The following is a 13,314-nucleotide window of genomic DNA, read 5'->3' on the forward strand; positions in this document are numbered from 1 at the left end:
TCTTTAGTTCTGAGGTAGGCCTCTTGTAGACAACATATACTTGGGTCATGTTTTCTGATCCATTCAGCTATCCTATGTCTTTTTACTGGAGTATCTGATCCATTTACAAATCAGGTTATTACTGATAGGTACTTTTTGACATTTTTTCTTTATACCTACATTCCTTTCACTATATATTTCTTCATCTTCATAACACAGTCCCTTTAACATTTCTTGTAATGCTGGTTTGGTGGTAATGAATTCCTTTAGCCATTTTTGTCTGGGAAGCTCTTTATTTTACCTTAAATTTTAATTATAGCCTTGCTGGATAGAATAGTCTTGCTTTCAGGTCTTGCTTTGTATTACTTTGAATACTTCATGCCAACCTCTTCTGGCCTGATTTCTGTTAAAAAATCACTGACAGCCTTATGGGAATATGCCTTTGTGGGCTACTGTTTCTCTCTTTCTACCCTTAAGATTCTCTTTTTAAAACCTTTGCCATTTTAATTATGATGTATCTTGGTGTTGTTCATCTTGATTGGGACTCTATGCTTCCTAAATTTGTGTGATTTTCTTTCTTCACCAGGTTAGCAAAGTTTTCTGTCATTATCTATTCAAACAGGTTTTCTATTCCTTGCTCACTTTCTTCTCATTCTGCTACCCCTCTGGTGCAGATATTATTACACTTCACATTGTCCCAAAGTTCCCTTAAACTACCCTCATTTTTTATTTTTGTTGCTCTGATTTGGGTACTTTATTCTGTCTTATCTTTCATATCTTTGATTTGATCCTCTGCTTCATTGAACCTACTTCTAATTCCTTCAAGTGTGTTCTTGTTGTCAGATATGGTATTCTCCATTTACAACCGGTTCTCATTCATGGTTTCTATGTCCTTTGTCATGCTGTAGAATCAAGTTCTCTGTAGTTTCCATTAAGTTCCTTGTAGTTCTCACTAAGTTCCTAGAGCATCCTTTTGACCATTACTCTGAACTCTACATCTGACAAATTGCTTGCATCCATTTCATTTAGGTCTTTTTCTGGAGATTCCTCCTTTTCTTTCATTTATGGGGTTGTCTCCCCACTTTAGCTGTATCTTTGTGTTTGCTTCTAAGTATGAGATACAACTGCCAGGATTCCCAGTCTTGGTTGGGTGGCCTAATGGAGTAAGTGTTCTGTGGCACCCAGTGCAGTCTCCTTGATCTCCTGAGCTGGACATTCTAGAAATGTCCCCTGTGCAGTTTATTTGGGCTCTCCTGTTGCAATTGGGTCTTGATTATTGTTGACCTATATTGGGTGGGATATCCCCTCAGGCTGGCTGACTGCGAGGCTCAACCCTAACCATGTCATGTGAGCTGTTGTACAGGTGCTGAAACAATATAAAACAAAAACTTTCAAAAAAAACAACAACAACACAACACAACAACAACAACAACAACACACACACACACCATAAACAGCAATAAAACAACCACAAAAGAGAATCAGGAAAGAGAAAAAAGAACAAGAATAATGAAAGGGGAAAAAAGAATACGAGAAGAAAAATGAGGGAAGAAAGAAAATGAGGAGAAAAAATAAGAATAAAGAATAGGAAAAGGAAAAGTGTTTAAAAAGGTTATCTCAGCAGAGTTTAGTGTCTGTTGGGATCTCCCTGTGGATCTTGGTCTTATTTTAACTGAGACTGACTTGTGTATGCCGGTTCCGGGCCTCACAGAAGATAGCCAATGTCAGAAGCTATTCACATTTGGTTCTCAGTGTCCTGTTCAAAGCTTCAAGCCATCCACAGTTAGTGGCTGCATCTGCTGGGCTGGGCTGGGCCGTGCACGGGAGGAGCCACGCTGCACTCCAAGGCCCTCTTTTTAGCAGCCCAGGGGCGGGGCAGGTCAGCACATGTGCCAAGGCACTTTGGGATTGCCTCCACCTGCTTCTGCCTGTCCAACAGCGGTCAGACTTAGTCATTAAAAAAGCCATTTCTGAAAGGGCTTTTGGAAGAACTGGGAGGATAGGACCTGTGGGTCTCCCGAGAGGGGTAGATGTCATTTAGACTTCAGGGAAGATCATCAGTGTGTTCCCCCCATTCCAGAGCCAACTGTCTGAATCCATCCCAGAATATTTCCTTGACAGTGACAGGGCAGAGCCCCTCATCGGCAGTCAGGTGGGGGCTGCCAGAAGCTGGAAGTTGCTATAAGCTCTCCCGTGAGGAGAAAGCACTAGTCAGGTTCTTAGGAAAGTTCCTAGGAATGGCCCCCTCCAAAGCCAGTCCCCCTGAGACTGCCCAGACGCTTAGGCTTTGCCTCTGCTGCTGCCTCCTCAGCAGTGGTAGAGATATAGGGTGGGGCAAACAGGATTCCTGAGGGTGAGGTGAGCTGTATCCCAGAAGGCCAGGTTCCTTAGGCTGCGGCTGCTGCTGGGAGGGGCTTGTGCCTCTTAGGAAAAATAGCTGCTGCAGTATCAGGGTGGGTAATAACCAAGTGCAGGTATCCCAGTAGTTGCTCTCCCACGTTTCTCCCCAATGCCTCCCACCCCAGACTCTCCTCAGGTGACTCTAGCCCACACCACCCTTCCTCTGCCAAAGCTCAGGTGAGTGGCTGCAAAACAAAATTCCTGTGTCCTGGCCCTTTGAAAAAATGTGGTTTTGTCTCCAGCAGGCTCCATCTCTCCCTGGCAGGTAGATGCCCCGCTGTTTTTCAGGGCTGGATGCTACATGGGCAGCTCTTCCTGGCTCTGGTGCTCTCGACTGGGGAGCCCAGCCTGGGGTCCAGCCTCACTTCTCTCAGGGGAAACCACCCCCCTTCCCTGCAGCCCAGATATATTTCCACAGCCCTCAGCCTGCTGCCCTTGGGAGCAGGGCCAGCCCTCTCCTGGCCTCTCCCTTCCTGCCAGTCTCCAGGTGATTTCTGCTCCACCTTGTGTAAAAGTCCCCGCTTCAGCTAGTCTTAGTTGAATTAGTTGGTAATTGAGGGTGAATGTTCCCCAATTTAGTTTTATTTCCAGTTTGGTTCTAGAGGGGGTGCGAGAAAGATCCACCTACTCTGCTGCTATCTTGAAAACTCGCAATAGTAATGAATTAAGTCTTCCTTGCCAATTTAATTGGGCCAGCACAATTTCTCTTTTACATTTTCACAACACATCTGAAATTCTCTTCTGGGTCCCTGTCTGGGGCACAAATACTAGTATCCCAACAAGTTGTGACTTTTCTTTACCAGTAAATGCATGCATGTTTCCTATTGCTTGATGCATTTACATAGGTGTGTCCCTTCTGCACAGAAGACCATCTAGAAGTTCACACATTTCCCAGCCTAACCTTTCCCTATCCCCAACCCAATGAGGCCTGCTGACTCCACTGGGGTCTCACCTCTGGAGTCACTGATGCCCAACCTCCTTAGCCACAGCCAGGTCTACCTCCTTAGGTCTCTCAGCGGCATGTTTTATCACACAACGTGGGGAAGGTGCCTGAGTGCAGAGGAAGAAAGGTGTTCCTCGACCCTCCTAGGCTCCTTGGCAGGGTCTGAAAGTTAAACTGACAGATTAACAGGAGAAAAGCCTACAAGGTTATTTAAGTTTTATAGGACTTGGGAGCCTTCATAAGGAGATGCAGGCTCAAAAAAAAAAAAAAAAAAAGTTTGGCCTGCGTGTTTGAATAGTGAACAGTTGTGGGTGACTGTGACCGGTCAAGGAGCATGAGGTATAGTAGTGAGTGGGAAAACCTTAGCAAGGCCTGTTAGGATTCTTCTTGGCATCCCTTTTGTGTTCACAGATCAGGGTGCTCCTTCCCATTGGATATGGGGAGGCCATCTCTCACTTGAGGGTTTTGGGTGTATTTCAGGGGAGGACAAGGAGGCGGGCGGGGGAGATCAGTGATGTTCCTGTCTGGTATTTCCTCAAACCTTTCAGCTTGAAGTATTCAATATGCCCAGCTGCTGGATTTGGGGCAGCATGTCCTGAACCCTACCAGGAGCTAACAGAGAGCTTTATATTCTAGACTAGAGGCCCAGTGCACGAAATTTGTGCATGGGGGGGTGTCCCTCAGCCCAGCCTGCACCCTCTCCAATCCGGTAGGATCAGGCCTAAACGGGCAGTCGGACATCCCTCTCACAATCCAGAACTGCTGGCTCCCAACTGCTTGCCTGCTTGCCTTCCTGATTGCCCCTAACCACTTCTGCCTGCCAGCCTGATCACCCCCTAACCATTCCCCTGCCATCCTGATTTATGCCTAACTGCTCCCCTGCCAGCCTGATTGCCCCTAACTGCCCTCCCCTGCAGGCCCGGTCACCCCCAACTTCCCTCCTCTGCCGGCCTGGTCACCCCTAACTGCCCTCCCCTGCAGGCTTGCTCGCCCCCAACTGCCCTCCCTTGCAGACCTGGTGCCTCCCAACTGCCCTCCCCTGCTGGCCATCTTGTGGAGGCCATCTTATGTCCACATGGGGGCAGCCATCTTGTGTGTTGGATGGTCAATTTGCATATTACTCTTATTAGATAGGACTAGAGGCCTGGTGCACAGAATTCATGCTCTGGTTGGGGGCATGGTCTGCGGGGATCAGTCCACTGTGGGAGCGCCACTCATCCTGGTCAGCCGAGCAGCGCTCCCACTGTGGGAGCGCGCTGACCACCAGGAGGCAGCTCATGCGTTGAGTGTCTGTCCCCTGGTAGTCAGTGTGCGTCATAGAGACTGGTCGTCTGGTCGTTCTGCCATTTGGTCACTGGGCTTTTATTATATAGGATGAGGGCATTAAAAGAAGCATTGGTGGGAAAGGCCTATGTGAACCAGTAGGAGGGTAGCACCCAGCAGAATCCTGAGCCAAGTTTCTGCCCAGGAACGATTTCTGCCTGTGGTTTGTTCCCAGAGGGACCCAGACCATGGAGGACACCCTTTGGGCAAGAACATAAGCACCCTCGGGAAGCCCATTCCATATCTCTGCAGTGACATGTCCATCCATGTTCCCTACCCCACACGCACAACTGGCCGCCCTGGTCCTGGCCCAGGATCTTCTGTGTGCCAACCATGATGTGTACACTGTTCCTACTTAAGAGCCAGGTCCATTGCCAGCTCGTGGACCAACCTTGTCTCACTACTGACCTCAGCTGCACAAGACAAGGAAGGACAGGGAACTGGGGAGAGGAGAGACCGGAGGACACATCAGCAGCTCTTTGCTGGCTACGTGGATGACTCTGAAGTCCTCAGTGTCACAGCAGCACAGCCTGGATGTTAGGCAGGACACCGATCTACACAAGGATCACGTGGCCCAGTTTGTTGAGCTCCTCAAGTTGCAGATGGCCTGCCTGCTAGCAGCAGCCTGAACCCATGGTGGGAGAGGCGGCATAAGTGCTGCGCCCGCCAATGGGATGAAGGCGCCCTGCGTCACGTGAGCCCCATTGGCTGCTCTGTGGCTAGAGCCCTGTGGCTTCTCCAATCAGACAAGACTTGCAAAGTCGCTTCATTTGTGTAGGGCCCAGGCGCCAGAACACGCAGCACAGCACTATCTGCACGCTGGGGTCCCAGGAGGCCAAACCACACAATCGCCTCTGCTGCCCCAAGGCCCAGGCCTTTCGGCTCGGCCGCTCCTCAGATCCCCGGTTTCCTCCGATGCTGGTGGCCCAGAGTGTGGAAGCAGTACACATGCTCCGACCCCACCCCCTGCAGCTGGGTAGGGGCCCCAACAAGGAGCCCAAGACAGGCTTGGCCTCGCCCACAAGTGTCGCCAGCTCTCCACAGGCCGCCTGGGTCTCGGTAGACAAAGGGGTGGTGTTCTAGAGCCCAACCGCGAGCATCATCTTTAGAAATGAGGAGTCCTTGTGCAAAGGCCACCAACCAGGACAGCTGCGGTGCAGGAGACGCCATTCTCTGGTCACAGAAGGAATTCGGTGGCTTATCCAGTGTGTGGGACGGGAACTTTCAGAAGAGGGGGGTCTTGTTCTGACCAACAGGAGACACGAGGAGTCTATATCTATGACCAACATGTTCCCTTTTCTGTTGATTTTATTTAAATCTGCCCACTCTTATTTGTGCAAAACTGCCTTGTTAAAAACACACACACACAAAAAAAACTAGAGGTTGATACTGTGTCCTGTTAAATTCTGACTGGTTGTTATTTGACTGTTGTACTGATGATGTTTTGACTGAGACATCTTCATTACTTAGTGGTTTTATATATACTTGCAAGATCTGTCAAGTGGCTCACTACCACATCCCTCTTAAGGAATGGAGGTCTAATAAACCTCAGGACCCAAAAAATTATAAAGAAAAAGGACCATGGTGTCTCTGTATCATTTAAACCATGTCTCTAAACTAAGTTAGATTCCTGCTAGGAAATGAGGCGCTCAGCCTTGAGCCACCTGACTTGGGGCGGGTGGGGCTCTGGGACCCACAAAACTGCTTCACCACTTCCCTCCACCCCGGGAACCTCCCTGTCTGAGCCATGTCCTCAATTACCTAGTTTGTCTGGCTCCTGACCCCTTCCCAGGCCCAACAAGAAATGGTGGCGCTCAGGTAGGTCTTTAGACCACCAGTAAAAACAGCTGAGCGAGCACAGGGACATCCAGGGTGAATGGGGCTCCAGCACGGCCAAAGGAAATACTGGGGGGATGGGGGTGGGGGTCTGGCTCAGCCTTAGCCTCTTGAGGAGTCTCAAAATGGGAGAAAATTCACCCTCAATTCATCCTCCTCCCCCGCCCCACAGACAACTATCCTAACGGCTCCCATTTAGCAATTTTAAGTGTTCTTGCAACCAGTAGCTATTACGTGCATGCATTTTAAGTTTAAATAAAGTGTTTTGTTTGGCTTTCATTTGCATCAGCATGGTGCCCTCAGCCCCATTGAGTGGCCCAGTCCAGCTCCTGTGTCCCCAGAGTTGGGCCTTCTCCATGGCCTCCACCCCCATTTGACCTCCCACTTTCCCCAGTAAGGAACGCCTGCTTCCCCGTCCCTCCCTCTGCAGCCATGTACAGGTACACCCTGAATCAGATGACATCTGGCAGCTGTGCCGCAGAATGCAGCAGCAATGCAGAGCCTGGGGCAGGCATGTCTTCTCTCTGGTTTAACATGTTTGACCCTCTCCCCCTGTGCTTCTAGCTACTCTTCTCACCTGCTTGTCCACACCCTGTCCTGTTTTCACCCAGCTCTTTTTGGCTCTAACAGATTTGCAGGAGTTGCCTGCGTAGTCTCAGTGTGAACCACTGCAAATATCTTCTGCGGCTCCATCTGTCTGCTACTCTGGCCGTGATCCTTAAAGAGGCATTTTTATAAGCCCAACTGCCTCACCTGTGGAAACCATTCCAAGCACCAGCCTGTCCACTGGTGGCAGTAAAGTTATGGCAGCGTTCCCGTCAAACGGCTATGGGTAGTTCCCGTGTTCTGTGACCCCCCACTTCCCCAGGGCAGGGCAGAGCTGGGAAGGCATCAGTCCACGGGTCTGCAGAGCAGCCTGCCCCACCTCCCCTGCAGGTAGCACCCTGCCTCTAGGATAGGTTGGCAGCCCATTAACCTGTCCCTTCTCTCCATAATAAACCATCACCATGAGCAATCCACCTTCAGTGGCTCTGGGAGCATCTATAGTGGATTCTCGAGCTCCAAGCGGGTGTGGGAAACTGGCATTTGCACATGGGTGGGAAGCAAGGCTGGTCTTGGGGACTGGTTCCCCCTAACCTCCTATTGGCCTGACTCCCACATGTGTTAGTTTGACCCTCAAAGGTACTATCCAAAATGGTAGCACCAGTCCACACCCCACATGGGATCCCGACTCAGACCTCACAGTCATCGGGTTTCTGATTTCTGCCGGGAGCAGCTCACCAGTGTCTCCACATGCAAGTCTGGATCACACGAAGTGTCAGTATCTCCTCCTAACATGATGTATTGACACTCCCACTGAGTGTGGAACAATCCTCAGCATTTGTCTCTGCTCCCCTTGGACTACGGATGTGAAATTGAAAATGGGCCGCAGTTCCCAAATACTGGCGACTTTCCCGCTGAACTCTGATAAGATGACAAGTAGAGGGCCTCATCTCAGTACCGAATATATGAACCCATAAACAAACAGGCTGTCAGAGCTCTCGCTGCCCACACTCAGAGAGCTGTGAAGGGGCAGCCGGGCCTCACTGGAGCCCAAGTCAGGCGACTTCCTCCTGGGTCCCCCAGAGTCGGAAAGAGGCCAGAGGGCATCCTAGTACTGACCCCTGATCTGAGGGGTCAGGATTCTTTATTAAGGTTATTTAGCCAAAGTCATTCAGTTTGACAAGATGATGACTGTCTCTAATAAACCACCTCTCTGCCAGTCATCCTTACATAGACAGCATGCGAGAACCCCAAAGATGCTCGCCACTGTCAGAACGCAAGCAAGTCTGTGCTGGTGGATCTCGTGTCTCTCCACAGCCCCCGCCCCCCTGGCACCATCTTACTGAGCTGCAGCGGAGTCTCCAACCGAGAGGCCTCCCAGCGGGCATCTGGGCTCAGTGCACAGGAGCCTGGGCCAGCTCCCCTGGGTCCCCCACTTGACGAAGGTGGGAAGTGGGAGCACATCAAAGAGAAGACCCACCTGCAGAAGCTCCACCCAATCATGGGGCACTAGAGGGCACAGAGGGAGGAGGGATGCGAGCAAACCCTGATCCTGGCTCCAGGAGTGCCAGCCTCAAACTTGAGCCAGTGGCACCCACGTCTAAAAAGCTTTGTCCAGAAATGGCCCATTGATCACAAAGCTGCAATCTGGAGTGACTCAGAAGCCATCCTAAATGTCTATGCCAATGCACTGGGACCCCTTGTCCTGTCACCGTATGGCATTTTTGTCCCAGTGACACTGCCACTAAGTCATGGGTTTTGCTAAATTCATCTATGAGAGGAACTACACAGCAAGGGAAGCCAGGGGTACAGCAAGAATGACAGCACGCCAACCTGCTCCTAAGGGACAATGATGGAGAAGTGAGCAGGGCAAGCGGACACACTGGGAGATACCGGGAACAGAGCTGCAGGTGAGGTGCGTAGGGGGCTGACTTCCCAGACCCAGGAGAACCCAGGGGCCATTACTGCACAGAGAAATTGAGCTGTGGGTGATCTGTGGGGGACACAAGCTGTCAGGGCCTCAAGCAGGAGTGACAGGTTGATCTACCTGCCCATCCTCCCCACCTGGGCAACCTAGGACTCCTTTTCCTTTGATGATCACCCCAACTTTAACCTTAACTCTTCTGCCCGATGCTCACACAGGGGTCTTTAAACCTGAGTAGAATAAGGCCCATCATGGGCAGCATTTAAAGGGGGCAGGCGCCAGGTCTGGACAACCCAGCCACCCAGCGGCTGTGACAACAGCTGTCACGGAGATCCCAGGCAGACGTGAAGAGACTCAGCAGCAGCAATAACAGCTTTATGAAGAGAAAGAACAGGATACACTTGAGTTACTGATGCCTCCCCGCCGCTTCAGGTCTCCACAGTGAGGCTGGCTTTTACAGCCCAGAAACACGAACACCCGGGAAAGAAAACACCGACACTACTGAGGGGACAACCCAAGGTGGCACCTACGGTACGAAGCCCAGTCACACCTAGGTGGAGACCCTCCGGGGTCCGGAAGGAGGCGGATGGAGCTGCTGGGGGCTGGGCCACGGTCGAGCCAGCTTCCTCTGCCTGGCATCACTGCAGAGAGAGAGAGAGACAGGGAGAGAGAGGAGGAGGTAGAGGAAGGAGCTGCTGTCCTAAAATCCGGGTGGCCATGCCCCAGTTCCACCAGCCACAGGCAGCTCCCCAAGGCTGAAGCCAAGCCTCCCATGATGATCACCCCACACCACCACCTACCCGCAGCTGATAACAAGCATTCCCTGAGTGAAATGGCACTTCCCAGCCGAGAAGGGGAGGGTGGGGGCTGCTGGCTCAGATCAGAGAGGGTACAAAGAACCCAGAGCCTCCAGGGCAAGGCCTCAGACATAGGGTGTGAGGACATACGGGGAAAGGGTCAGGTGGCCATCACCTTCCTGCAGAGTGCTAGGGTAGGACAAGGGCCTGGCGCTTCAATATTGGGGAGCAGCCCTCCCTCATGAAAGATCACCAGCAACATGGAGGCCGGGGAGTCGGCTGGATTACTCATTCCTGAAATTCAGCCCCAAACGAAGGCCAGGCCTCGCCTTAAGCCCTCTCTTGGCAGCTGAAGGCTTTCAAGACGGGGCCAGGGCCCACCTGGAGCAGCATGCTGAGGCCCAGGTCGCGGTGCCTCTGCTCCAGCTCTGACAGGGCCTGCAGGAGGGACCTGAACCTCTCTGCAGGGTCAGCATCCTCCTCTTCGGGGGACCCCTCCTCTTTTTCTGCCTCCTGCAGGAAGCGCTCCTCCTCCTCCACAAAGAAAGCCCGAAGCTTCCTGTAGTCGGTCAGGGCCTTCTTCCTGCGGTCCATCACGTGTCCCTGCAGGGCAGGTGGCAGGGAAGGACACGTGTCCTCAGGCCGCACCCAGGGCCCCAGCCCCAGGCTGACCACCTCAAGGAGAAAAGGTTTGCTACAGAGGGCTCAGTTCCTCCCCCAGGCCCTGCCCGATAGAGTCAAGACTCCATACCCATGTCCCCTCATTCCCGCGGACCCAGGTCCACTCCTACTTGCCTTCCACACAGCAGCAGCAGACTCGGCCTGGCCATGCAGGTCCCGAGCATCATTCAGATCTTTCCTCATGATCTCCACAGACCCCTTATTCTCCTGGGAAGAGACGCTGGTTACCAGGTGGGTGACCACCCCTGAAGGTCTAGGACACCCCTCCCTTAGCCCAATCCAGGGGACATTACTAAACATCTATCGAGAAGGCCCCACTGCATGGTCCTGGCCTGCCAGACTCATGCAAACAGGCTGCAGGTACCAGAGGGGTCTTAGTGACACCCCCACCCCCCCTTAGGTTGCTTCCGGAAGAAGCATCTTAGAAAATCCTGTGCTAAGAATCTAACCAAAAAACTGGACATGAGTGTCCCCTCAGTTTCCAGTGTTACTGTCACTAGCACAGGGATGGATATTTGCCAAAAATAGTCACCATATCCTTTTCAGAAGGAACAGCCCTGGCACGGCCACTCTAGGAATCCCACAAGACCCTGCATGCCCCCTTTGGGGTGAGCACGGCCACACCCAGGGCCCATTAGGCACCGTCACTGGCTGTGCACTGACCAGGTAGGTGGGAAGAGCCCCCAGCAGGAGGAGAATCCAGCTAGTCTGGCTGGCTATTTATTCTCTCATAAACTACTCTGAGCGCCCACAACCTAAAAGGGTGGGTCCCTGGATTGCCAGGTGGTGGGTTTCCACCCAGGGTCAGACACCCCGTGCAGTGCAGATAAGGTACCAGAACAAAGTAAACGGAGAGGCTCCGGGAGGGCTAAGAGGGGATGAGAAATGTGTGGGAGGGGCGGAGCCTGGGATAGGGCGGGGCTTATCTGCTAGACAGCCTCAGAGGGTTCACCCGTGGGGTGCGGGGGGAGGCTGCCACCGGGTTCCGTCACGCATGGAGGAGGGGCAGTAAGGCCTAGAGAACTAGGCACAGGGGCGGACCCCACAGCAGGACACCATCTGGGGTGGGAGAGGAAGGACAGCCCAAAGGGGAAAGGATGGGCAGAAGATGGGGAGGCCCACAGACACCTTCCGGGGACGGGGGAGCGGACAGAGCACCTTCTGGGGTGGGGGGGGGGGGTTGATAACAGGGCATTGTCCGGAGGACGGGGACGGTGGTCAGGGCGCCGTCCGGGGGCAGGGACCGGGGTCGGGAAGGGGACAGCGGCGCACAGGCACCGCTCTTGCGCACCTTGCCGCGCAGCACCTTCCTCCAGCGGGGCTCCCACTCGGGTGGCTCGGGCCCCGCCGCCATTCGGCAGGCGGCGCACAGCGGACCCCCGTCGACGCGACACAGCAGTTGCAGCGCCGCCTCCGAGGCCGGGCCGTCGCGCGTGGGGGCTGCGGCCGCCTCCTCGAGTGCCAGCAGGCGGCGGCTGAGCGGCGGGCGGCCGGGCTCCACGGCGCGCTGCCAGCAGTCATCGGCGCACTCGGGGCAAGGGAAGGGCCCGTCCTCCTCCGCCCAGAAGCGCACCACGCAAGCCCGGCAGAAGCGGTGGCCGCAGTCGGCGCGCACCGGCTCGCGGGGCGCGCGCTGGCACAGGGCGCAGGCGGCCTCGGCGGGGCCCGCGGGGAGCGCCAGGGCTGCGGCGGGTACCCTTGGAGAGGGCGCAGGCGGAGAGGCCCGAGAGCGCGGACCGGGATGGGGGCGCAGACGGAAAGCGCAGACGCTGCGCCGGACCGAGACGAGGATGCCGACCAGCATGCACAGGGCGGGAACGGACCGGACGCTGCACGCACGGTCCTGGCAGTGGTGTACGCTACCCGCGGGGCTTGTCAACGGAGCGCTTCACTCTGGCCGGTGGGTCACCCACGTTGTCGCACCCCGAAATCATACAGGGATTTTCGCTTCCCCCATAAATGGCTCGTGGGCGAGAGAGAAGCCAAGTTTTATTATTTGGAGAGCATTAAAAAGTCTTTTGTCAGCTGCTAGGACCTGAGCGGCAAGCACCCCACCACCCCACCCCTGCCATGCACGAAAGCAACCCCTCCCCCACCACACGCACGCACGCGCGCTGCGCAATGTCGCGGGGCTGGGGGAAGTGCTGAAAAATGGTCTGCGTGTGGGTCCCCAGAACCGCGGTTCTGCACGGCCCCTCACCCCCAGCGCGCCGCGCGCGACCTCCTCCGGGTGAACTGTTCGCGCTGCCCCCGGTGAGGACAGTTCATTGATTCAGAATGAAGGCAGCTAGGACATCCCACGGATACCGGCCCCTGGATATTCGTTAGCTTTTATTAAAGTTTTGGGGAGGAACAATCTGTTTACTTTGAACACAACCAAGCACCCAGTCTAAAAAAAAAAAAAAATCACGGGCTGGGCTGGTGGCTCAGTGATTGAGCGTGGACCCATGAACCAAGAGGTCACCAGTTCTATTCCCAATCAGGGCACATGAGCATCCCCAATAGGGGGCAGTCAGTCCATGATTTTTCTCTCATGTTTACTATCTCTCTCTATCCTTCTCCCTCTCTCTAAAATAAGTAAGAAAAACATTTTTAAAAAAGAATACATAATGAGATTAAAATAATCTGCATGGCACTTACCACTATGTGATTTTTAAATTTTTAAAAAATGAATTTACTCTTCCCATACAAGCGCAAAACCTTTCGAAGTACTGCTTTTCAGTTTTAAAAATCAGATATAGACTTAAAAATGCACCAAATGGGAGTCATAAGTGAGACTGAGACTGGCAAACCTGTGGTGGACAATTAGACATGAGCAGAGCAAAGACTATATGGGCGGGGTACAGAAGGACACAGGGCAGAACGCCCTGGGTGCCTAACACTTGGGA

General features: G+C 53.3%; 1 protein-coding gene across 2 annotated transcripts; it reads right to left on the reverse strand.

Annotated features, from left to right (window-relative positions):
* Nucleotides 1-9,302: 9,302 nt before the first annotated feature.
* Nucleotides 9,303-12,243, reverse strand: RNF187 (ring finger protein 187). Of its 2 annotated transcripts, XM_079772625.1 has the most exons (4): nt 11,718-12,243; nt 10,541-10,633; nt 10,127-10,348; nt 9,303-9,589 (listed from the first exon to the last, which is right to left on the reverse strand). In XM_079772625.1, exons 1-4 carry the CDS (start codon nt 12,228-12,230, stop codon nt 9,587-9,589), a joined length of 831 nt encoding a protein of 276 aa, XP_079628751.1. In that variant the 5' UTR covers nt 12,231-12,243; the 3' UTR covers nt 9,303-9,586. The 2 variants fall into 2 exon arrangements, with proteins under 2 accessions (XP_079628751.1, XP_079628750.1); XM_079772624.1 differs by having other exon boundaries at nt 9,303-10,348.
* Nucleotides 12,244-13,314: the final 1,071 nt, after the last annotated feature.

This window comes from Cnephaeus nilssonii (genome assembly GCF_951640355.1).
Source record: "Cnephaeus nilssonii genome assembly, chromosome: 5".
Lineage (NCBI taxonomy): Eukaryota > Metazoa > Chordata > Mammalia > Chiroptera > Vespertilionidae > Cnephaeus > Cnephaeus nilssonii.